Source organism: Amia ocellicauda, chromosome 4 (assembly GCF_036373705.1).
Source record: "Amia ocellicauda isolate fAmiCal2 chromosome 4, fAmiCal2.hap1, whole genome shotgun sequence".
In the NCBI taxonomy this organism is placed as follows: Eukaryota; Metazoa; Chordata; class Actinopteri; order Amiiformes; family Amiidae; genus Amia; species Amia ocellicauda.
This window is the reverse complement of record NC_089853.1, coordinates 49,133,721-49,160,570: the sequence shown is the minus strand read 5'-3', so window position 1 is coordinate 49,160,570 and position 26,850 is coordinate 49,133,721. Positions and strand designations below refer to the sequence as shown.

The 26,850-nt window shown below is 37.0% G+C and overlaps 1 protein-coding gene across 4 annotated transcripts; it reads right to left on the bottom strand.

The window, feature by feature from the left end:
- Nucleotides 1-21,884, bottom strand: cse1l (CSE1 chromosome segregation 1-like (yeast)). Of its 4 annotated transcripts, none has more exons than XM_066702669.1 (25): nt 21,733-21,884; nt 20,142-20,231; nt 17,756-17,898; nt 16,677-16,778; nt 15,805-15,950; nt 15,287-15,377; nt 14,674-14,781; nt 14,360-14,452; nt 13,528-13,695; nt 12,255-12,384; nt 11,782-11,847; nt 11,116-11,318; nt 10,513-10,597; nt 8,793-8,854; nt 7,910-8,046; nt 7,470-7,573; nt 6,828-6,925; nt 6,286-6,436; nt 4,566-4,774; nt 3,897-3,994; nt 3,640-3,725; nt 2,031-2,112; nt 1,558-1,704; nt 1,155-1,386; nt 1-844 (listed from the first exon to the last, which is right to left on the bottom strand). In XM_066702669.1, the coding sequence occupies exons 2-25, from the start codon at nt 20,224-20,226 to the stop codon at nt 755-757; spliced, it is 2,916 nt and encodes a 971-aa protein (XP_066558766.1). In that variant the 5' UTR covers nt 20,227-20,231; nt 21,733-21,884; the 3' UTR covers nt 1-754. The 4 variants fall into 4 exon arrangements, with proteins under 4 accessions (XP_066558766.1, XP_066558768.1, XP_066558767.1 ...); XM_066702671.1 differs by having other exon boundaries at nt 21,777-21,795; XM_066702670.1 differs by lacking the exon at nt 21,733-21,884 and adding an exon at nt 20,801-20,926.
- Nucleotides 21,885-26,850: the final 4,966 nt, after the last annotated feature.

The window sequence follows — 26,850 nt, the reverse complement described above, 5'->3', positions numbered from 1 at the left end:
TGGGTGTCATTGTGAAATGTACAAAGAATTTCACGAGTGCTTTTTATTCACATTTGTATCAAACTAAAGAGGCAAGACATAAATAAAGACAGGACAAAGTACAGTTTAGAAAAAACACTTAAGCGCTTAACTAGCATGAAACTGCAAACCAAAAAACTCACACTGGGAAAAAAAAAAATCCCAATGATTTGCTGGAAAAGAACAGCATCTTGTATGTTTGTACAGTGGGGGGTTGATATAATTCTTAGCTCCTTCACTAGTATCAACTTGATTCAGCACTAACTTTCCAGAGAATGCAGTGAATGGTTTTTGATTTTCTATGAAGATAGCGTGATAAGCTTTGAAAGAAATAGAATTGAACTGGGATGTTTTATAAAGCACTTTTAAGGGTAGCAGAGTACAATCCCAAACTATGTACCTTTATATAAAACTGAAAGCAGCTCTACAAGTCTACATTTCTCTGCATTGCTCCCACCATATTTGAGACTACTGTGTGAAAAGATTTATAAAACTCTTCTCATAACATCAAAGAGATTCATACTTGTAACTTTTAGCTTCTTTAAGCATGGCATTTTCTTAAAATCCTTAAAATGTTCCATCAAGATTGATTACAGGTGAAACAGTTAAGGTGATCTGTTAACAATGTATGCAGATGACTGCCATAAGCTTCAGTAAGTTTCAGCGCAGTCTCGTCCCCAAATAGGACTGTCGATCTACACCATAATTAAATGATCTGGATTGAGCGATCCGTGGTTTACACCAGCTGGACACTTGCTGCTTGGAGATAACCTTGTAAGAACTGTAGTGCTTCAGCATTCAGGCTTGTGCTAAGCATCGAAGGTACCTGGAAAAAACAAAAGGTAAATGTATAATCAGTCTGATATACATTTGATACTCTTACCAATTTTAGAACCCGTACAATTTTATTTTCCCCGTTTATTCCATCAGACTTAAGTTAAAAATATCCTGAAATGTAAATCTATAAAGCAACCCCAGTCACAACTAGACAAACTATTTGTATTCTGTTAAATTGTACAGTCATGTGGTTTCTGTACATACAATGAAGTAAAAGCTCTTGAAAGGTCCAGCTGAACAAAGGCAGATGTTTTATTAACAGCTGGACATTTTTGTGCAGTCGGGAAGGAACCACTCACCCTCCCGGGGCATGCTGTGGAAAGCTTGTGCAGAGACTGTGCCAGGAGGATTTTGGGGTTGCTGACTGCATCGCCAATGGGGTCATGTTCTTTCTTCCCTGCAAACGCCAGCTGGGAGAAAGCAGTCTGGTAGCCAGGAGTGTCCTCAATGTCAATGAAGTGCTCATCATCAGGGATGCTGTCATCTTCAGGCAGCTCAAAAAAACCAATAAGAGCTTGCAGCAAAGGAGTCCTGGTGTGGACAAAAGGGTCAGTGAGTGGACTCATTTGTTTGGCGGTGGAGTTGGAATGAAAATGTGACCTAGTTAAGACATATAGAGATACTTGCAAAAATTGAAATCTAAGCTTCACAATGTGAAAAGAACAGTTATTCTATCCCCATCTTAAAAGTAATTGTCCTTACCAGAGCTTTGTATAATCCGTGTCCATCATTGCAGGGCACTCTGTTAGCACTTTGGTGATGCCCACAGCACAGATCTTCTTCTCAATCTGACCAGAGACCTTCTGCACTTCTGGAATGACAATCTTCTCCAAGACCATACCAAACATCCTGTAGATCAAGAGATGAAGGATTCAGTGGAATGATCCTTATAAATTGTCCTTAAAGGTCAACTGAACAGTATCTAATATGAACCAACATACTTAATGTATGAGTAACAAATACAAATACAAATAAAAATCACTATGGTCTCTGCTAGCAGACCAGTCTCTCTCTCAGCATAATTATATCACCTGCAGCAAGCAACCCCACCCCCTGTAATTGCTTTTTCCGCTTTTTCAGGAGGGTCAAGGGGGTAGTTTGCTCCCTGTGTGGGATATGACATAATTAAACACGTTTATTTTATTGAAGTAAAGCACAACACAAGTCACACTTACTTCGGCTGTATGCTGTCAAAAATTTCCTGAAGAGCAATGGCTCCATACTTCACACTGTAGAGATTAATAAACACCAGAAAACCTAGAATCCGGCAAAAAGGAACCATTAAGAACAATTTAGCCAATAAGAACAACTATTGCAGTTTCTATAATTCATCACAATGATTCACTTAAAACTCTTAAAACCCAACAGAAACAGATTGGATGTACATATGATTGGATGATTGGATCAGCCATAACATTATGACCACCTGCCTAATATTGTGTAGGTCCCCCTTTTGGTCGCCAAAACAGCCCTGACCCGTCGAGCCATGGACTCCACTAGACCTCTGAAGGTGTGCTGTGGTATCTGGCACCAAGACGTTAGCAGCAGATCCTGTAAGTTCTGTAAGATGTGAGGTGGGGCCTCCATTGATCGGACTTGTTTGGTCAGCACATCCCACAGATGCTTGATTGGATTGAGATCTGGGGAATTTGGAGGCCAAGTCAACACCTTGAACTCATGATTCATCAGACCAGACCACCTTCTTCCATTGCTCCGTGGTCCAGTTCTGATGATCACATGCCCATTGTAGGCGCTTTTGGCAGTGGACAGGGGTCAGTATGGGCACCCTGACTGGTCTGCGGCTACTCAGACCCATACGCAACAAACTGTGATGCACTGTGTGTCCGGACACCTTTCTATCAGAACCAGAAGTCACCTTTTCAGCAATTTGAGCTACAGTAGCTCGTCTATTGGATCGGCCAGCCTTCGTGCATCAATGAGCCTTGGCCACCTGACCACTGCAGACCGGGAACACCCCACAAGAGCTGCAGTTTTGGAGATGCTCTGACCCAGTCGTCTAGCCATCACAATTTGGCCCTTGTCAAAGTCACTCAGATCCTTACGCTTGCCCATTTTTCCTGCTTCTAACACATCAACTTTGAGGACAAAATGTTCACTTGCTGCCTAATATATCCCACCCACTGACAGGTGCCATGATAACGAGATTATCAGTGTTATTCACGTCACCTGTCAGTGGTCATAATGTTATGGCTGATCGGTGTATATTGTTTGTGTGTGAAGACCTTTATTGCCATGTTCAAATTAAATTGAACCAACATATATCAAATCAAAGCCGGTTCACGGTTCATATCCCGGTTGCTATTGATTCTCAAAATAGACTCCTGAAAGCCCTGAAGTGTGTAGCAAGAGTTTGCACTACAGAATTAGATTCATAATGCCTTTTGGGGGGAAATCATATGAATAAAACAGACAAAATTAATGCCAAAACACGGCAATTATGTCAGTTATGTATAATGAAATATTACAATAGAATAAAACATACAGTTAAACTGATTGTTTTGGGATCTTATTACTAGGGTTTTTTTGTACATTTCCTTTTCACAGTGCTGAGTCTGGTTGAATGCACATCTTGAAGATATTTCACAAGTATTTTTATTAGGAGGACATTAACACAATGTTGAAGTGTTAACTTGCCAATATGATATAATTGAACAGAAAAATCTGATACTTATGCACTCTTACCAACATGTGAGGACATATTTTAGAAAATGGAAACGTAGTCTTTTAATTAAAAAAACGACACCACTATACAAATGAACTTACTTTTGATAAATTTAGTAGTTTTAGAGTTCTGAAGCCTCTGGAAGAGAAGGATGAAAATCTGCTTCCTATAATGAGTAATGGACTCCCTGGAGGACAAAAAATAGGAGGAGCAAAGTTAAAATGTGCTCAGCATTCACTCCAGAGGTGACCAAGACACATATTGGCCTGTTCCGCATTTCTTTAATCAATAAATATGAAAAAAAACAATTCGGAGTAATGGGAAATACATGTACTCTACAGCACACTTCAATACTCACGGTGGCATGTGCTCTATGATACTGTTGAGGAGGTAAAAGCCTTGGTGGTCATTTGCTTTTGATGCTATTAGTTTCTGGAAGACTCCTAGCAAACCAGGCTGCAGAACAAAACAAAGTCAGACTTGATCTTCATTAATGTTAGTTTCCAAAAAAAGTTTACATAGGAGTGGAATTATTGTTTTACATCATACATTTTAAAAAAGCTATTGCTTTCCCTTTGCCTAGAACAGCTTACACATGTCTTGTACTGTAGTCTAGGAAAGCAGTCAACATTTGTATATACACTTATTTAACCCTCTTTCTATGTTAACACCCCAAACAAAAAAGCCCAAGCAGAAAAAAAACAAAAAACAAAACTAATTTAGGACATTTCTGAAACCCAAGCCAGTTAAACTAAATCACAGCTAACAACCTTCTGACAAAGCAACACTCACAATTAAGGTAGACAAGATGTGGTGTAACATCTTACTACCATGTCTAATTGTGTAATCTGTAATAAAGATCCAACAAAAACTGATAAGTAGTTTACGCCATGACAATCTAGCCCATTGATACATATAACCAATCTTTCAGATCTCCCTAATGCTTGTCCAAAAGCATATGAAGGAAAGTTAACAGTTTACCACGTTTATCTGCCAAAGTCTGAGAACCAAAGCAGCAAATACTTACTATTTTGTCTGCAGCACTGCCTGCGATTGTGCTGCCCCCTTTCTGTAGGTACGCCTGGAGGAGCCTGACCAGGGGAGGGATGTTACCTGTGCGTTCCCACAAGACGGGCTGGAGGAGGTGTGGGAACAGGGCCATGTAGGAGGAGGGGATGTTGGAGGAGTGCATTTCCAACAGCAGAGACATCACTTGGAACACATAGGGGACAAATTCTGGAAAAATCAACATGCAAAGGAGAATGTCAGTGAAAGTTTGGGAAAACATGAGTCCTTTATAGATCCAAAACAGAGCAGTATACATGACTACTGACCTTAGCAGTTAAGTCATGAATAAAGGCAACATGGTCATTGTTTTTGTTTTGTTTGTTTTTGCATTGAATTGGGATATACCAATTAGTTATTCTGTAACTTTAGACTTTAGTTAATTGTGCACCTCTTGTGCCACGGCTTGTTATGTATTTATTCTTCAGGAAGAAGCTTTATGGGTTGAGTACAGCCTCTGATTGTAACTGTCAGATTGTCTTCAAAATGGCAATGATTAAGCTATTCTAATGATTGTGATTAATATGCCCTGTACCCCTGACAAGTAAATCACAAAATGTGTTGATTTTATGCATTGAGTTTATTTCCCAAAAGGTAAATGAAAAGGCTGTGCAAAGTGTGATGCATTGCTGTACAGTACATCAGGTATATATTGTTGCATGCATTCAATTAAAGCTAGGGTATGCAATCCTGAGAGGCCAGCCATTAGCAAGCTTGTTTTGAAAGCATAAAGCCCACCCTCACTTCAGAGGCGTCTCCAAAGCCACAGCCCCTCTATCACACACACACACACACACACACACACACAGCAGAGTCTTAGTGCCAGGAGAGGCGTGTTGGTGGACTCGATCGCAATGGTTTCAGATTACCTCACGTCTTATTCGCAAGGTTAAACAACTTATTCATGGTTATTATGCCTTAAAAAAAAAAAAAAAGAAACAAGGAGCATAAGGTAGCTGCGGCTCGCCTTCCATTCTCGCACTCACTCTGCACAGCGTCAAGGTTCCCGTGCTGATGACGTGATTGTCTGTGTGAACAAGTTGCGCGGCGGTATGCAAATATAGATTGACAGACAGGAAGGACATCCTATCATTACATTCGGACTGAATGCAATGATTGGTCAATCCGTTTTAAGTCCTGTCCCTTCCACAGAAGATATGTATATATATTTTTACATTTAGACCACTTAAAGTATTGATTGCTATCAGGATGTGAAGAGACTTTCAAACAGTATAACAAAACATGTTTCTGGAAAAGATTGCACACCCTAACTTTAACTGCTTTTTGATGAAGATGGCACATTGATTGTTAGGTAAGTAGATTTTAGGTTAGAACTTTTCTTTAAACCAAGCTAATTTAATTTGTTTCTGAATTTCTAATCAATCATGGCTTTCATATTGAATTTCTATCCGTTTAGTAATGTGTGCCGGTTGTTAATCAAGCTGTTATGGTCATTACTATTGTCTTTATGTCTTCACTTATTCTGAAGTGAATCGAGACTATTAATTTAGATGGTTTAGCTGTAGCTTTATGCCACCTTGCACATAAAGTAACTTAAAACTACGCAAGTAATGAACTTTAGGTTCCAGTGTTAGGAATGGAAACTGCCCAGGAATCATACACGAGACTGACTAACTTTCCTTGATGCCCAATGACACATGCTGTAATTTTAAAACGCCTACCCTGTACATCATTTTGCAGGATCTCTGTAAACACAGGGAAGAGCGCATCCTCAAAGCTGCTCACTGTCGCAGGGTTGGCCTTGCAGGTTATTCTCACTGACAGGCACAGCGACTCAAACAGGTAGTGATTAAAGTGGGGCTTGCTTGGGTTCTGCAACAGACAAAGAAATTATCATCTTTTAAAACCACAATCATTCCATTTACAATCAGCTTGACTCAAACTGAAAGATAAGTTCAAATCTTGCACATCCGTTTGCTTGTAAGTAATTGATCCTGCATTTCAACAAGCCACTTGCTGAAGGTTTGCAGTGTTTCAGGTTTCTACAAAATCAGCTCAAGAGATTGTCCTAGACAGGTCAAATTTCAGTGCTAAATAGGAAATCAGCTTGATTAAAGCAAACTGAAACTAAGTATATTTATAACATCACCACCAACAAAAAAAAACTGCTTCACAATGTTGAAAACGTAACTTAAATTATTTGTTGACAAGACCTCAGGGGGTAATTTGTTTTAAAATAAATGACATTGAAAGCGGTCATTACCTTGCTGACCAGGAGAAGCTTCCGTGTCAACTGGCTGATGAGGGTAGGGATATAGGGAACAATGGCCTCCTGGAGAAGTGAGAAGCTTCTCATGACAGCTGTCAAAAACAGAAAGCACTTGCCTTTATTTCAAATAAATAAGGCATTAAACTGCAGTCTATGGCATTACTGATCTAACAAAATGCAGTACATCGCATACACGGGAGCGATACAGTTCAGCACAGATACAGAGCATCATACAGAATGACCAAGTGAGGCAGGGACTAAAATACAGTGACAGAAGGGAGACTGAGCACAATGAAGGATCAGACAGCATTCAGTGAAATGCATGTAATGAATTTTGAATGCATTTTTATGCATATGTATACAGTAACTACAATACATCGAGCATATTCCTTCTTGTCGGTTTAAGTTGAACTCATAAAAGCAGCAGCTTGTGAGATTAGTAGATCATGTCTGCAATTTCTGGATGCTCCATATTTCAACATAATGGGAACTTTGTGGTCAACTAGTGTCAACAGCAACATTTACAGCCAAACTGAACATAGCAGGCTCCCCCACACCAATGATTACATTCAATAGGAAACGTCTGTCCTGCAAAAAAAGAAACATCACTGGGATAAAGGCACAAGGAAGCCCAACCTTTCATGATGTACTCATTCTCTGAAGAACCAGGGAGCACCAGGGCTTTGAAGAGGTTATTCAACAACTGCTCTGTAAACGGTGCCATTTCCGCTGCTGTGATACTGGTGAAAACAAAGAATGCATTAATTAAATTAAAGATAATAAAACGGGGTGCCAAAAAAAATAAACAGTTAAACTCTGGGCTACACTTGCAAGTAAGCAAGTAAGATGGAAAATACCAATTAGCTTTCTAAACCCAGACAGCTCTTCAGAGGTTGTATCTTTCCGAAATATAATTCAGCAACTGCCTCAAAAGCAATGCATTCACACAAAAAAATACAGCTGTAAACATTATAGAAAAACTGCTTATAACCTCTATTCCATGATATGAACCAAATTTAAAATGTATTAATAAGGAATGCAAAAAGATGTGGATTTGGATAAAGCAGAGTACTTACAGGGTGGTGTTGTTTGGTCCTCTCATTGTGAACAGCCTCTCTAATGCATGTGCTGCATAAGTGTGAGCCACAATGCTATCAGCCTGAAGATAGTTCACCAGGAGGGGAATGGCCAGCAGCAGCTGCTCTTTAGGTAGCTGAAGACAATACAAATATTACATTGTTACAGTAGTATGTAAAATGTTCATTGTGACTCAAACTAATACAATCACAATCAAATTTCTTGTAAACTCAATATTTAAAATTACTTTTTCTACACCCATTGATTGTTAAAAAGCACTATTAATGCCTCAACCCCAGCAGGGGCACGAATTGAAAATGAAAATAATCATCTTTATATTTAAGCATAAATCTTAAATTTATAATACACATCTAAGACTCATCTGTAATAAAATCCATCTCTTAAGGTATCAATTAAGACCCAGACCATCATTTAACAATAGAACTGACTTTTAGGCAAACCTACAAACACCACGAGCCATCAGTGTGACACCATATTAAAAACAACAACTATTACATTGAAAAATCAAACAAATCAGATTTAAATATCAGAGTCAACCCAGCTCTATAAATGGGTAATGATAATTGTATGTAACAATGAGATCTACTGTAACAATTGTAACTCACCCTGGATAAGAAATATAATGAAGAAATACAAGATACAATACAACCTTGTAAACATAGTACAGGTCTATCTTTCACTGGTCAAACTGATTGATTATAATGCAAAAAATGTAGAGAAACTAAATCTGAATGCCACTTGCATAAGTGCAAGTGCATTATGACAATTAAAACTGTTAAAAATAAATACAGGGAAATCATGTTTTCCACTGTAAACTTAAAAAAAAAAAAATAATAAAAAAAAAAATCCTTTGTTGCTCACCTGACTCCTGAAGATCATGACATATTTAAAAGCATCCGCCTTCAACACCGGAAACTCATTCACTGAAATAGAAAAATATTCATGTAACTGATTAGGTGCATAAGAACCTCTGCCTTAAGTAATAGAACTTTCAATTTTGTTTAAGTTGAACAGTGATTTGTCAATTATAAAAGTTGAACAAAGGAATTGCTTAGAGTACAACTATGTTGTTATCGTACTATTAATGCATCACTATTTGTGTACCACAATTAGGAAAATCTAAACATATTGGTAGCAACAGGTGCAGCAACACACTAACAAATAGACTTTGACAAACATAAGTACCACTTAAATTATGAGAATCTATGGTTACAAACCTTGTGCATTGGAGGAAAGTATTCGGATATTGAGGGAAATCAAAGAGACCAAAAGTTCTTAATTCGATCCACCTATGCTCCGATTTCAACATTTCAGTTTCATCCATGCCTTTTTGGCCCCCCCCCCTACTTCGTAAGTGACTTGCAGTGGTAACATAGGATTGAATATCACCGTATTTGTAAACAAATTAACAATATTTGCATAATTGTCTAGAGAAACTGGAGAGTGGCTGGAAAAGCATTTTTGACTATTTTACTGTATTATGTCTCTGAAATGTATCAGCTTCATGCCTATAATTTATTACATAGGGATGAGTTGCAGATGGCTTTTAATGTTGTGCAGTTGTAAAAAGTTAAGACCAATAGAAAAAAAAAAAAAAAACAAGAACAGTTATTGTATATAAAGGTTAACTGCTCAGTGTGTTTTAGTGTAGTAGTATGTATCCTAGTGCATGTGGCTCTTTTGTGCACAAATACGAATGTCTAAATGCACTTTTTTTCCCTCAATTGTTACTTAAAAAACAAGGCTTATTCTTGTATGTTTAACAGCATATTATATACACTTAAGTGCAGTATAGCCTACATTATAGTCATTAATGTATTCCTCCTATCAGAATTTAAGTCCTTAGTAGTTCAATCTGTTCAACATTCAACGTGATCGCCGACATGACACACTTAAATAAGAACATTAACGTATTTAAAACACTTACTGTTTTTATTGTTTTCATTGTAATTACTACATTAGAAATTTTGCAGGTTTAATCCTAGGTTAAAAAAAAGTTAGACCTACATAAGTTTTATATATTTTTCAATATGAAGTAACCATGAAGTTTAACTGTCCTTAAATGGATGCAAGAGAATCGTGAGCAAATTGAATAGACTATTAGAAGAAAAATGTGGCTTGGTAAGAGTACAGAGTTGTGGAAATGTGTTGATGCTACTGTTGTAAACAACCTCACAGACACCTATTCCAATATCTCACACCAGAAATCACAGCTGTCACTGCGGGGAGGTGATATACTGTTTAGCGGCACAAAGCTGGTAAATCATAAGCAAATTGTAAACCAAAACCTACGTGACCAGCTACATTGTTTCACTGGCAGCCTTGCGAACAATACATTGTCAGTGCCAAGTGAAAGTGTTTTGGGTCATAGTTTTGAACCATGTTATACTATCAAGCACCAATTCCAACAAGCAGATTCACACTGCAATCAAGTAGGTTCATAATTTACTTTTAAAACCTTAATATGCTTTATAATTGACAGTACTGTTCTTATTGATCTATCCATTAAATGTTGAATGAACTATATCTGATACCTGCAACTCACTTAAATTCCAGACAAAACATGCAACTATACACTTACCATTGGGTGACTTCAAATCAGGCAAGATGTGATTTGCAAAGAACTCTGATAGATTGACCAGCTCATTGGCTTGAGTTATTCCATGCTGAAAGAGACAAAGCCTTTTTTTAATATGTTTTTAATGCCTCTCTTTTTATTTTCTTTAATAAGAAAAACACTTTTCCTTAAGTAGGAGACATTATACATTGCTTCAACTCCCTTGATAATAAATCACACACACCCCTTTTGGGGTATTTAGAGACATAAAAATAGGATGACAACAGATAATATGGATTATTTAACAATCTATTTAATGATGTAAACCCATATATATGCAGTTATTTACTTACTTAGACCATTTCAAACAAATACTCATTTAAAAATACTTGAATTCCCTGAATATTTCAATAATTTAAAACTTTGCAGCTCATATGAGTATAATCCCTAATGTTTAGAAAATTAAAGAACCATGCTGTTCTATCTCTACTTACATTTTTCAATTAGCCTAGTCAGATTCTCAAGAATATCAAAATTCCAAATATTGCTGACATACTGCAAAATGTAGCACATTTGGTGGAGAAAGTGATAAGAAATCAAATTGTCCAACTTCAGAAGGCACCGTACCTTCTGTGTCTGTGCTTTGGAAGCCAAGGATGTGACCAAATAAATCGCAGCATCTTTGTGCTTCCAGTTAGCCTGTGGGTTCTTTGCATATTCTGTGAGCATGGAGTTCACATAACCAGAGAAAATGGCTGTCACTGGACCCTCAAAGAACTTACAAAGACCCCTCACTAAATCACAGGCTGCCCTTCGCCTTGTGTCAATGTCTGGGGGGAAGGAAAAAAAAAAAAATCACAAATCATGTAAAAGACCTTGCCCTTCAAGTGACCAATATTTTATCTAAAAGTCAAATACAAAAACATAGGAGGTTTTAAATTAATGAGGAGCAAAAAAGTTAAAGTACATATGAACATAAAGTTAGCCTGAGGCTTAAAGTTCTATGTGCATCTAGACCATTGTTTCCTCAATCTTTTCAAGACAGATAACCAAACTGATTTCTAAAGACAAACGGGGGCCTGTCTTGTTTGAAAGATTAGTCTAGTCCTAGTTACATGGCATGTTTTTCCTTTTTAGTTGTGATATACCTTCTGTGAATTAAACTTCCACCATACACCTATTTATGTCTGATCTTAGTTTAAGGAAACTATCACAGTTCAAGAACTTTGACAGGGTAACCAGATATTTATGATGCATCTCAGAGAATTCATTTTCAGTGAAGAGTTGGATTACCTGAACCCTCCAGATCCCTCCTGATATACTCTTCAGAGTTGTCTTCAAAGGCCTCCTCATCAGCAGCTATAAAGATATTTACATAGTCAGTAACAGACCTGCTATGAGGCTGTTAGAAAAGGTAGTTGATCTAATAATATTAAACATCTATCAATTTAAGTGTTTCACATTCTACAGGGTTCTGCCACTAGTTCCTGTTGTAGGGTACAAGTATTAAACAGTCTTCATAAAAATGAGAATGGTAACAACTAAGGGTCAGAGTTTAATGCATCCCTATAATGATTTATAGCTCCTGCAAAATAAGAATAAAGCTTAATTGATTTAATCTTTATTAAATTCCAAATAGTTCTCCATTTGCATCATTCTATAGCAACAATTGTCACATTTCAGAAATTGCCCATGATTTCTCTGGTTGTACTAAACAAACCTCAAAACAGTTGGATTTTCAACCACTTTTCCCAAACTACACTTACTTCTGAACTCCATGTTGGGCACAATGACCTTCTCACAGATGCTGGTCAGTGTGTTCTGGTCTTCAAACAGGTGTTTATAGTGAGGTCTCTCGCAGACTGATGCCAGGAATTGAATAGCATTGCTCACCAGCTATAACATGAACAAAAGGGGGTTAATGAATAACAAAAACATCAGAGAGCAGTATTTGTAATTTCAGTGTTGGTGGTCCATTGAACATTGTGTTTGGATTATATGCAATTATATAATAAGCAGCTTTATTTAGTACAGTAGTAAAAATAGTACGAGTCATTTTGCTAGGAACTCATAATATAAAACTGTAATAACCATTGGTTAAACAGATTTGTCACATTTTAAACTCAGCTTAAATGCATCAACATGCAAATATACAAGTGCAAGTAATCACTATCGAGTTAATTTAGGTAACATCATCCAAGATTACTTAAGATGGATAGTTTGTTTTTTTAAATTTTATTCAGCCGATTTCAACATTTGTTGAAAGCTACCGTCTAGAACTTTGGTCATTCATGCAGAACTGAAAATAGCATGACTAAAGCCCTCAAACCAACTACCCAAATGCATTTAATTGGGAAATGGACAAACTTTAACAACTTGCCAGTCGAAGTGTGGCATGGCCTGTATTTGAACCTGCAATCTGTATATAGGTAACAGGCTTTAAATCCGAGTACTACTGGACCAGTGATTGGTCCACCAAGGTGAGCTGTGTGAGGACTAGATGGCCAATGATCAATATTAACTAGGCAAAAGCCAGAGTAAACCAGGAATCTTGCTGAGCCAAAGAAACAAAACAACTGAAGTGAAATTGAGACCAGACAATTTATTCCAATAAAAATGCAAGACAATCATACACATGGTATGAAGATCTGATTCAATCTGTGTGCGCGTGTAATGCTTAAATCCTTTATCAAGGCACAGTACAACAGCACTGAGGTTTATAGTCATCTAATCTCAGGAAGTGAAAAAACAGTATTTGAGAACAGGAATCTTGCTTGAATTCTTATTTATTTTTCTGTGAAGTTGTTTCTTGAGATTCACAGAACACAGAAAATGTTGTTGATTTCTGTTTAAAGACGAGATGTAATTCAAATTATATTTCAATACTTGCTCAATAAATGGGAATTTATTGCATAGATTCTATGCTATTCATAGATCAGAATGGTTATTTTAAACAGATCTGGCTTAGCACTTTCTAGAAGGATTTAGGTTATGGCAAACAAAAAATAAAATAAGCTCCGAGTATAAATCTCAACTTACCAGGTCATATTTCACTTCCTGGCCAGTGGTGACCAGCAGGTTCCAGATTGCGGTGACAAAACGAGGCAAGTAGGGCTGAAACTCCTCGTCGTATTTTTGGGCGTACAGGCCAGCGTTGTCACAGATCTGAGATTTCAGCAGCTCTAGCAGGCCTGCTTCCTCCTCATCCTGACAATGGAAGAATGCATGAGCCACACCTTTCAAATTCAGGCCACCTTGACTGGTTCTCAAATTGGGAACTTGAGGAAATTCTTAGAGAAAATTTTGGCTTGTGTAAGAGATGTCTGTGCTATCCATGCCAATGCCAAGAAGAAATGCCTTCCAGATTCAATTAAGTCAAACTTAAACATGGCAGCAGAAAGGGGGTAGAAGCTGCATAATATTCTGTTTGGGGCTCATAAATCTATTTTAGTTTATCTTGATGAAATGGCACAGGTGATTCAGGCGGTTCAAAGTATAAGAGCTTATCCCTTTGGAGAGAATTGAGTTTCCCCTCTGGCTTACTCAGAGTGGTGCAGCCAGCCCATATGCACAATGCCTCATGTGTGTGTCAAGACTGTTGTAACTCAGCCTCACCCATTTAAATGTGTCAAGTTAAGAACAGCATTTGGCACTACTGACACTTGCATGTAAACAAAGCCTGGTTAGTAACGGAATTGGAAAAATAAATACAAGTCTTTGGTTTTGTTTAGGTTATACATCACATTATGTAGATGATTCTGTAATTGATGTAAAAAAAAATGAAGTTAGTAAAATTTATAAAAATCTCTCTGCATACAAAGACAAGCTGAACCACAATCACACAACTTCGTAACAAAAATAATACACTTACATCTGTTTGGAGAAGTTTGTTATCCAAAGTAAGTAAATTGTGGAAATTAGTCATCCATGTCTCCATATTGTCTTCAAAAAACTCTGGAAGGTCCTGGAAAACAAGTCAAGTTACTAATGAATACTGATAATCACAGTGAAAACTTTAGGGTGATCTTTTAAAGCAAAAGTAACATGAGACATTATTCAAAGTAACTAATATGGTGTAACTGGCAGGCATGTATAACAAACACTTACAATGCTGAAAACTGAAATGAATCAAATATGTGGAAGAAAGTTAAATGTAAATAAATACAAACTGAGCATTAAACACACCTGGAAGTTTAAGCTATAGAACAGCTTAGATATGAGGGTCAGTGAAGAGAAGAGGATCTTGAGAGCATTGATATCATTGGCATGGGTTTGACAGAGCTCAATGGTTGCCTATAGAAAGACAAAACATGTACATATAGAAGATGGTTAAGATTTTGTTCTTCTGAAACACCTGCACAAGCGAAATTACAAACCTAAGAGAATGAACATTACTTTTCACACTATTGTTTGAGTAATCCAATGAAAATACTTCATACATCTCACCAAAATATTACTATGATTACCTTTTAAAGCAGGACAATATAAACAAAAATCACTTAAGAAATGTGTACTTACAATTTGACAAAATAACAGACTTTACAATGGCAAGTAATTGCAGTACAAAGTAATTTTCCAATAAATTCATGTTTCTTCTTTGCTTATACCTAACACTAGTCTAAATTAAGCAACTTCACTCAAGCACAAGTATGTATGTAAAACTTTTGTATACCATGTCATTCTAAATTGTCAGAGCAGCCAAGGCAGCTGAATATTCTGCTCTTTGATTTTGCAGACAAACACTCACATACTGTTGTAAGTATAAACACATTGAAATAGGAAAAAATAAAAAACGTACTTTGAAAAGTTCAGTCAAAGGCTGTGCGAAAGTATCAAGCACAAGTTTAATTTCCAGCCATAACTCATTAGACTTGAATTCATGTCGATACCTGTGAAAACAAAAGACAGGCGGACACTTCACAATCCAGGACAAGAAAAAAAATATATATTCTAAATCATAGCAGACGTCCAGCAATACAACAGCAGTGTCCCCCATCTGGGATTGAACCAACAAACCTCGGTTTCAGAGAATTTATTCATATATTTTTTTCACAAGAAGAAAAATAAGACAGGAAGATAAATAAAGATGGGAAGAATAAATAAGCTTTGCTGTCATGAGCTGGAAAAGAAACCCTGCTGACTGAAACAAGTGGAAACCTCTTGGGCTGACCTTCATACTGCAGTAGATCAATAGGCAGATAATGATACACACATTTAGTTTTAAATTCCATGTTGTGCATTAGATAGTTTGGGTGTCTAAAAATTGTGCCTTCACAAAGCCCCATTGCGGGAGGTGTGCTTATTTCAGTCAAATACCTCTTGAAGAGTGAATGTGCCGTCCGCAGGATTCCATTGATGATGTGAAAGTCACCGCTCTGGAATCGGTTCACCATTTCAGTCAAAAGATCAGGCCACTTCTGAGGAAAGTCTTCTCTCCCAATAATACTAATGGCATCACTGAGCTACATAAAGGAAAAACAGAAGGAAAATAACTGTCATGGATACAAATTTAAAGACATTTGTAAAGACCAAAAGCATAACATGCACAATTCCTAAAATCACGTTTTTATGCTCGTTCCTATAGTGTAACTCAAATGTATAGGCTACCACTTGTCCAATCCAAGTCTAGCATAGGCACCATTATGTGTCGCTGTGTAAACTAATATTAGTATATTATTTTCTCCTTTCCAACAAGGGAGGAGATTCATTTGTAATTTGCTCTTTGAGCAGATAAACAATCTCACATTAAAAAGGGAGAGATGGAAATGGCAATCTGCAGCAAACACTCTGATCAGCAACATTTACATCACTGGTGTTTCTGAAAAGGCTAATGCACAATAATGTACATTATATTAAAATATTAAAGGCAACAGAGTATAAATTTATACTGAATTCAACATTCACCTCTAGTTCAAAATATACCTGGCCTAATTAAAGACTCCCTTCCTTAATTAAACAATTAAATGTGATGCGATTATGCTCACATTTGTATGCGAGTATGTGCACTTCTTCCTAGAGGTGACTGCAGCAGATTTATGCATTTATTTTGGTCAAAGCTTTATTGTAATCCTCATTTAAAAACAAGTGAAGTTGCCAATACCTAGCCTACCATTTGAGAGAAGTTACTTTGCAGAAAGTGGTACATTTAGGAACTCTTCCTCAATTCATAAAACACAAAATTGCATTACCTGTTTCTGAATCTGCTCTGGGCTGCTGAGCATCAAATTCACAATGTTTGCTTTAATTGCTGTCCTGTCAGGATCAGAGATTTTATTTGGTTCATCTTCTACCTAAAAACAAAACAGAAGAGAAGAAAATATGCTGAATCACGAAAATTCATATTCTAATTCACAAACTTTTTAATGAATACTAAGTTGTGCAATTAGCCTTCTCGAAGTTATGGAAAAAATAAATCTTATTAAAAGATATTGACAATCTCAGTGAAGGAACAGAAATACAGAAAATAAAACATGGTTTTCAAAAACCTGCCATGGTTTGGCCCTATTACTATTGAACAGTAATGTGGCAGAAATATTAAATTATATTTATTTAAAATTCTGTACATTGCTTTGCAATAAAGTATGGGGGAAATGCCATGAGAAAGCATGCATTGTCAAATACTGGGTCACATAAGGAAAAAGTTTGAAAGGGATGCGTCAAACCAGTGTGAAAGGTTAGTGCCTTTGTAAGGCGCACATTACATGCAGTAGAAAGTGTACACATCTCATGCAAAGAGTATACAAGAGAAGTTGCAGCTCATTCATGTTCATACTGTACATATTTTAGTAACAAGACATGCATCTTGAATCAAGTTGGATTGTTGCAGACTTTTTCTTGTTGGACAACACATTTTGACTACAGCACTTGTTTATAAAACAATCAATTACTCCTGTAGAGGTAGAGGCAAAAGTAGTTATTATATAACCAACAATTCAAATAAGAAAATACTTAATGAAAACATTCAAAGTATTTAATTTCTGTAGAAGTTATGCCTCCCCAAACAACATTATATCGCTAGCTGAATTTACTACTTCCAGATTATTAAAAATGTGAATTTTAATCCTGCTTTCAATACGAGTTAATATCCCATTTCGGCTTCTTTTGCTGCATCCAGTGCGAGCTATTTCCATTAGGATTCTAACAAAAACAGAACTAAGGTCTGCACACAGATGTTCAAGATGCATTAATTTTGATAAGTACCATTTGCGCTTTACGCTTTGCAAATAATTGAATCTTCAGAAAGCAAACAAACACATGCATTACTCACACAGCGCCAGTTTCTCTTGATGTAGTTCTTAAACGTCACAGCAGCACACACTCTGATAACATTGTCCTGGGACTTCTCCAGAAGGGTGAGCAGCAAAATAGGGTAGTTATGGTTGCCTTCCACAGACTCGAGGAATTTCTCCGCTAGGAAGAACAAAGAACATGGCATAGAATTGGATGTATTGATTTCTACTGTTGCATGGTATGGGATTAATACAGTTAATTTGTATTTGGAGGACAATATTTGCATGGACTAACACATGCATAAAGCAACAATGTCAACATATTGATTGATAAAGTTTATCTGAATATTTTTGCTACAATTCACTTGGCATTACTTCACATTTTTTTTAAAAGGCCAGTCCATTTTTAAATTTTATGATGAGTTCCAGCAATATCTGGATAACCTTGATATCACATTTATCATTTTATGAATTGTCATATAAGATCTGATAATAAAATAATCATCCTCCCAGTAAATAATTTACATCAAATCACCTTTTATTGCCACCCCTCCCCGTGAATGGCAAATGAAATAAAAAAAACTATAAAGCACAAGCACACATTGCACACCGCTCTCACATTACATTTTTTTATGTAGCCATTTGATTTTTGGTTTTGTTTTGTTATTGTAATTCTTGGTAAATAATAACGCTATCAGTAACATCGTTGATAGACACATGGGGTCACTTGACAGCAAGAAATCAAAGATCTAGGCTATGGGTTTAAGCTCTGAACTGGTATACAGAATGAGAAGTAGAGGAGAAAATGTCAACGTCTAGGTCATTGCTTCATTCTTTTCAGGTGATCAAGTAGCACCATTGTGCAGTTTAAAATTAAACTGTGTGCACAAAGCAAAAGTCACTGTGCTGGTATTTGCATCTTAAGGAAGGAAAAAAATCCCATACTTTTTCTTCTGTGAAGGAGGATGAAATCGCACTGGCTCACTTGAGCAGTTGGAAGCAAATGGCCAAAACAGTATATAGCTATTAATTTACAGGAAGTATCTGAAAATAGTTCATGCTTTGTTTTTTAAATGTACAAATCTTTCAGCTCAGAGTAGACACTGTAGTAATAAGATGCCACCCAGTTTACCTTCTTTTCTAAACAGATAACAGAAAAGAATGTCTCCAATACTCACATCACTGCTACTACATGTAAATACTGCATTTGTAAAAGATTTGCCAAATTTGCCATGCTGTTCACACCTATTATAATGAGTTCCGTTCATTAAAATCCATTGAATATCCAAGATTAATCTAAGTAGTCATTTACTGACCGACTATTAGAAAATGAGCTTCCAACTCATGTCTGGAAACAATGCCTGTACACATCAAGTTTGAAAACATATACGTTAAATACTTTGTCAGAACATAGGCCTAAACCTTTCAAATCTTGGGTGCTGAAATTAATGGTGTTTTGATACAAAACTTTAACAAATTTAAATGTAGTTTTATACAGAAGGCCAAGTATCAACTTAGCAACTGACTACTGTTTTTCTCAATTTGAATTGTATCTAGAGACATGAGGACATATTAAAAGAACCCTTATCTAGAAAGCAGCAACATGAATAAATGATGAACCCCACTACCTAAGTTGGGTGAGGTTCAGAACATTTAACCTAGCAAAGAAACAGAACTTACTGAAACCGATTGTTCATGCTGTGGTGGTAGTGGTACCCAAAATTGCCCATGTCCTTGAAGGTTTTTGATTTGTTTTAATGCAGAGCTTTTTAGGTATTATGATCCATGTATTTGTTTTGCATGCATTACCTGCTTAGATCTCTTATGTTGTAAATTGAATCTCAGTGAAAAAGTATTTTAATTCTAATTGTAGGCAACAGGTTATGGGGGTTGCTGTGTATTGAACAGCATTAGCGGTCATTTGCATGTTTCCATTAACAAAATATAGAAATATGTATCCAGTACAGTTTCTTTAAATAATTCCCAAGAATTACACATACTGGAGTGTATTCCAAAACAGGGACTGACTGATATTGTACAGAATTGTCATCAAACCAAACTAATTAAAGTTTACATTAAAGGTTTATAAACATCATATTTATAATATTAAAACCATCAATTTAACCTTGTATTACAACACAAAGGTTAGGTTTTGATTTTCCAGTGTAACCAAATATCACTTCTGTACTGTAACCTTCAGAGATTAGCTAAAATAAGTTAGATGGTGGTTTCTCAGAAGGTATGTTTCTGAGGCTATAACCCATCTTCCTGCCACTAGTCACTTGTTATGGATGGAATAATAGCAGAAAAACAACCACACCTCTCATTTAGAATATTGACTCGCTATTAAAACAACATTATTGTGGAACTGGAAACCTCTGTAAAATATCTCATCAGCATTGACTTTTAGTAAACAGGGCTTACCTGGACGTCTCACAGTGGGATCCGGGTCTAAAGTTTTCCTCAGGAATTCTGTGAGAGTCTGCAAGTTGGCTTCATTTAACTCCATGATGCCTACCAAAACACACACATATACAAAAGATGTATCAGAACAGGGAAATAGCTAATAATCAGGGAAAAAGTCAAAGTCAAAAGTCAGAAAATATATATATTCCTTTCAAATTGAACAATATAGAATCCATAGCTTATATTGGCATTGCAGTCTTAACTTACCAGCATGCTGGAAATAATGATTGGAAACTGTGATCAAATCTATGAATACAACAGTCCCTTTCCGTCTATCCTATGAAACATGCATCCACTTGTAGCAGTTTAAGTTGAATCTAATTAGAAATGCAAACAGCTCTCCACAATTCAACTGGCTTCTCGATAGCTAAAGCAGGGTCGGATTTTAATTTATTTTAAATAACCAGAATGTATTCTATTGCATTTTAACAGATATCGTAAAACAACAATGACCAATATCTGTACTTTGAATCTGCTGGCAAATAACAGTTTATGAAGCAGAATCACACCCTAATATCTAACGCACAGAAACCTGAGACCTTTTTTGCTGTTCTGCCTCTCAAAACTAACAAAATAAAACATGCTGCTAAAAACAGAACATCAATTAAATGCCATACTTGCTTTGGTGTCAATGAATCAGGCAGAACTCGGTCGATGTTGCGAGCGCTGAGCAGCAATCCTAACGCAGCACGAATGCGGAGTCTGCGCAAGTGTGGTGCTGTCAACCTTTAAAGTGCTTGCAGGTTTAAATTTAAAATAAGCACTTCAGCTGTCCAATAACATCAAGCAGCCAATGCCCGGCACCAATCACGACAGAGGGCGGGACTTAAGCAAGTTAGAGTGCGGAGTGGGACAGAAACCAGGCCCAAAGACTGAGGCCTTTTGAAGTCCAGCAGCACAGGATTAGAAACTGCTCTGACTACTACATTCACAGCCCGAAAACATCAAACCGCTCTTTCATTACATGTATGTCGCCGTGCTCATGTACACGCTAAAAACATGCGTTATTGGTTTACTATCGATGTTCTGGCAATAGTTTCAACAGAGAACTGGGTCTACTTCACATAGCTATACAGAGTGCCAATTCACTCCAACCAGAAATGTGGTTACGAGATTGTATACATCATATTCCGAAATAAGCAGGCTGGATTATTTGAACCCTACGTAAGTCTTGTAACAAACATGCCCAAGCGCAATCGCTTAAAAACAACTTCATGACATTTTTGACTCATATGAAATACATAATTTAATGAAAGTTATTAGTTGTGGAAAAGGATTGAGCAGAACGTACATGCCCTTCATTTCCACATGACACGGCGCTGCGATTGACTGTATTTATTTGAAGTTGAATTAAAACCCAATGTTACACAGCAGCACGTCCAATGCAAAGTGGAGTTATAGAGAGTCATTCAAACAAGTCTAATGAAGCTTCATCCAAGACCTGTCCGAGTCAACATAACCACACAAAGGCCTTCAATATGACCACATCGCAAATTGTAGGATAACGAAATAACAACTATTTGATACAACCTAGACAGATGCCTCCCACCTGTTCTGTACTGTATCCTTGTTCAGACAGCGGCGCTCACTCACAGAGCCGCACCCGCACCGATGTTCTCCGGTTCAAAAGTGTGTCTCAACGGCGCCCGCCTCGACTGCGCCTGCGCCTGCGCAACACAATGCGCTCCTACCAACACACCTATAATGTGTCTGTGGTCTCAGCACGTGGTAGACTTAAAGTGGTCACTGCTTCAACGAGGGATATCTGCAACCTCAATCCGCAATATTTACCACCTTCAATAACTCAGTTTGAGGCTGCAGACACCGCAAATGTATTCCTGTTGACCAACCCCCCCAAATTGCCAAAATTAGAACCAAAGAAAATTGATGTTTTTAATTAAAAAAATTGGTTTAAGGCAAATATAATGCATGCAGGAGCTCCCAACAGTATTGTATGTGATGATGTTAGTGTTGGTATCATTATTTATGTATTTATTTGATGAGAAGTTATAAATATCAATACATTTATTTAAAATTAATAGTTATATATTATAGGGGTGGTTAGGATACATGTGCTCAAATGCAACTTTCAATTCATACAGATTTGAACTTTCCATCATTGTCTCTTGCAGGTGTCACTGTTGATGTGTTGCATGTTTTCTCTCAGGTTGTACACCTCTGATGATGCTGGTATCCAGTACATTATTTGCACCTGGTGATGCACAATTTAGCTACACTATGGCAAGCCGTTGTGACATTTAATCCATAATTGCTGATATCAGCAATTTACATCACACCATTGTGACATTGCATTCTTAAACGGATATTAATTAGTATGCATTTTTGATATCAAGAATTCAATTGTTGATACCAAGAATACAATTGCTGATATCAGAACTACAATTGTTGATATATATATATAAAAAAAATCTGATATAAATAAGTAAGTGCCAATTGTTGGTATCAACAAATGTATTCTAGATATCAACAATTGTATTTTTGAGATCAAAAATAGAACCGGATGCTAATTAGTATGCATTTTTGATATTAAACATACAATTGTTGATGCAAAAGTGCTGTGGGGATCTTGTTGAAATTTAATGACATATAAACAAGGGGACACAAGAGAAAATCAAGAGAATGTGAGTAGATGATGCACTTCTATACACAGATGGCTGTGGGAATCTGGAACAAAGTATGCATCCATGTCATTGAAGCAGACATTCTAGATTCCTCAAAGAAATTAATAAAATCTTTGGATTAAATACTTATTAGCATGCAACTGAATGAGCTAGACAGATCAAGAAGCCATCTGTCCTCATGTTGGTCACAGTGTAAAGATAGCTAAATTAAAGCAAACAAGTTATCTGCAAAAATCTGGCAATATTGGGATCAACTCCTTCACTTATTGGTTGTTTAATGGCAATGGAAAGCTGATGAAGAATAACAAAAAACTCACTTCACAAAACACGCTAATATTCTAGGTTGCCAGGGTCTGGATGCTGAAATACAATACTGTAAGACACATGTCAGTACTTTCTTCCAGCCTGGATGAACATGTGACTTTTAGCCCACTGGCTGGCTGAGAAGATTGGTGTTTAGTATTGATTCTTTTAACAGAAAGACATTTTGTATTGTTACAATCTGGAACTAAAATTGATTTAATTTCGGTCAGTGATCTATACAACATATAACAATGTCTATGTTGGAAGAAAAAAAATATATATATTTTTATTATTAACTACAATAAAAAATAAAAATCAGTTATGTATTTACCTCACATGATTAGTTGAATAGAGTCCACCGTGTGCAATTAAAGTGTCACATGATCTCAGATTAAATACACCTGTTTCTGGAAGGTCCCGGACTGCGTCAGAGAGCAAACAGACACCAGATTATGAAGACAGGGGAGCTTTCAAAACAAGTCTGAGAGAAAGTTCTGGAAAAGCACAAGTCAGGGTTGGGCTATAAAAAACATCCAAAACTTTGAAAATCCCCCAGAGTACAGTTAAAGTAATTAAAAAAAAAAATGGAAACATGCACAACCACGAGCAAGCCGTCCACCGAAACGGAGTGACCAGTGCAAGGATGTTGGAGGTCAGAGAAGCCACCAAGAGGCCAATGGTAACTGTGAAGTATTCACTGAGGGGAGTGAATAATTATGCAACTAACACATTAACTTTGCACCTTCACATTGTTGTGTATGTGGTGGGAGAGAATCCCAATTAAATAAATGTTCATTTAAGATTGTAACATAAGAAAATGTGAAAAAGAATACTTATGCAAGCTACTGTATTTATTACAATTACAATATGGTAATATTCATCAATGTATTGCAGTTTAAAAAACCTTCTCATTATATGAATGTAAGAAAGATGGATTTCTCTTCATTAACCATTTAGAGTAGCACCATGTAATAATTAATGATCTGGATAAACTATACTATGAAACTAAACTATATGTGCAAAAAAAAGTTTTAAACCTCCATGATAATTTTGCCTTTGACTAGATTTGCTCATCAGTAAAGTCTGAATAGATTAATTAAGCCATTTACCTGTCTGTGCTTACATGCATTTCAAAATATGTATATATTTAGTATAGTGTCCTCCAGACTTATTCAAACCCTTCATAAATTGTAACAAAAAAAATTGTAATAGAAGAAATTGTGCAATCAAAATATACTGACAATTTGACTAACTACACTACACAGAATAACATGTTTTACAAATAATTGCATTTTAACCCCCCCCAATTAACACATTTATTCATATAATCATAAATGTGTGTATCCTCCTTTGACTTTGATTAATGTAAAACACTCGCACATCTTGAAGGTTTTTAATTAAATCTATCTTGTCTTTCAGCATTATAAGATCAACAGCAGCGTAAAGACAGAATAATGAACACAAACTAAAATGAACAAAATAATGAATAGACTACAAGTTAAATAAAGGAATCTGTAAAATGTACACACGTACACATTGCTAAATAAGTAAAATAAACAATTTAAATTGACAAACAATTCAGATAAAGTGTATTGATGTCTGGAACCACATCATGTGTAATACATAGTGTACAACTTTATAATTACACAATCCACACAAGGAGCCGCTGAGGTGTTTGGATGTATGTCTGCGTGAAGCTTGTAACTCTTCTCCATTTTCGGACAGTGCTGTCTTTACCTTTTGGCATCTTTAGAGGCTTTTAGACCCAAAAGTCCAGAAGTTTTAAAAAAAAAGAGAATGAACAGGTTGTTTCTTTCAGTTAGTTTTGTTTGAATACAGTAAGAATGTGACCTGGGGTGTTTTTCTGATCGCTTGGGGGGGGCTCAGGAAAATGAAAGGAGACAGAATTTTTTTTTCCATGTGTTGCTACAACAGTTTAAGTCAAGGGCACCATCTCATACATACAGTGAGGGAAAAAAGTATTTGATCCCCTGCTGATTTTGTACGTTTGCCCACTGACAAAGAAATGATCAGTCTATAATTTTAATGGTAGGTGTATTTTAACAGTGAGAGACAGAATAACAACAAAAAAATCCAGAAAAATGCATTTCAAAAAAGTTATAAATTGATTTGCATGTTAATGAGGGAAATAAGTATTTGATCCCCTATCAATCGGCAATATTTCTGGCTCCCAGGTGTCTTTTATACAGGTAACGAGCTGAGATTAGGAGCACTCTCTTAAAGGGAGTGCTCCTAATCTCAGCCCGTTACCTGTATAAAAGACACCTGTCCACAGAAGCAATCAATCAATCAGATTCCAAACTCTTCACCATGGCCAAGACTAAGAGCTGTCCAAGGATATCAGGGACAAGATTGTAGACCTACACAAGGGCTACAAGACCATCGCCAAGCAGCTTGGTGAGAAGGTGACAACAGTTAGTGCAATTATTCGCAAATGGAAGAAACACAAAATAACTGTCAGTCTCCCTCGGTCTGGGGCTCCATGCAAGATCTCACATCGTGGAGTTTCAATGATCATGAGAACGGTGAGGAATCAGCCCAGAACTACACGAGAGGATCTTGTTAATGATCTCAAGGCAGTTGGGACCATAGTCACCAAGAAAACAATTGGTAACACACTATGCCATGAAGGACTGAAATCCTGCAGCGCCCACAAGGTCCCCCTGCTCAAGAAAGCACATGTACAGGCCTGTCTGAAGTTTGGCAACATCTGAATGATTCAGAGGAGAACTGGGTGAATGTGTTGTGGTCAGATGAGACCAAAATCGAGCTCTTTGGCATCAACTCAACTCACCGTGTTTGGAGGAGGAGGAATGACCCCAAGAACACCATCCCCACCGTCAAACATGGAGGTGGAAACATTATGCTTTGGGGGTGTTTTTCTGCTAAGGGGACAGGACAACTGCACCGCATCAAAAGGACGATGGACGGGGCCATGTACCGTCAAATCTTGGGTGAGAACCTCCTTCCCTCAGCCAGGGCATTGAAAATGGGTCGTGGATGGGTATTCCAGCATGACAATGACCCAAAACACACAGCCAAGGCAACAAAGGAGTGGCTCAAGAAAAAGCACATTAAGGTCCTGGAGTGGCCTAGCAAGTCTCCAGAACTTAATCCCATAGAAAATCTGTGGAGGGAGCTGAAGGTTCGAGTTGCCAAACGTCAGCCTCGAAACCTTAATGACTTGGAGAGGACCTGCAAAGAGGAGTGGGACAAAATCCCTCCTGAGATGGCCAACTACAAGAAACGTCTGACCTCTGTGATTGCCAACAAGGGTTTTGCCACTAAGTACTAAGTGGAAGGGGTCAAATACTTATTTCCCTCATTAACATGCAAATAAATTTAAAACTTTTTTGAAATGCGTTTTTCTGGATTTTGTTGTTGTTATTCTGTCTCTCACTGTTAAAATACACCTACCATTAAAATTATAGACTGATCATTTCTTTGTCAGTGGGCAAACGTACAAAATCAGCAGGGGATCAAATACTTTTTTCCCCTCACTATAGCTGTCCATCTCAGCCTTTTGATTTCAGTTTCTCTGATGATAAATGTCAGTGTATTGTTAACTGTGTGGTCCAATTGCAAGTTGTGCAAAATACATTATACCCATCGGTGTACAGAACACCTGCTGGACATTGTAGCGGGTGCTAATAAATAAATAATAACAATAAGATGTGATTTTGACTTTTATTCTTCATATT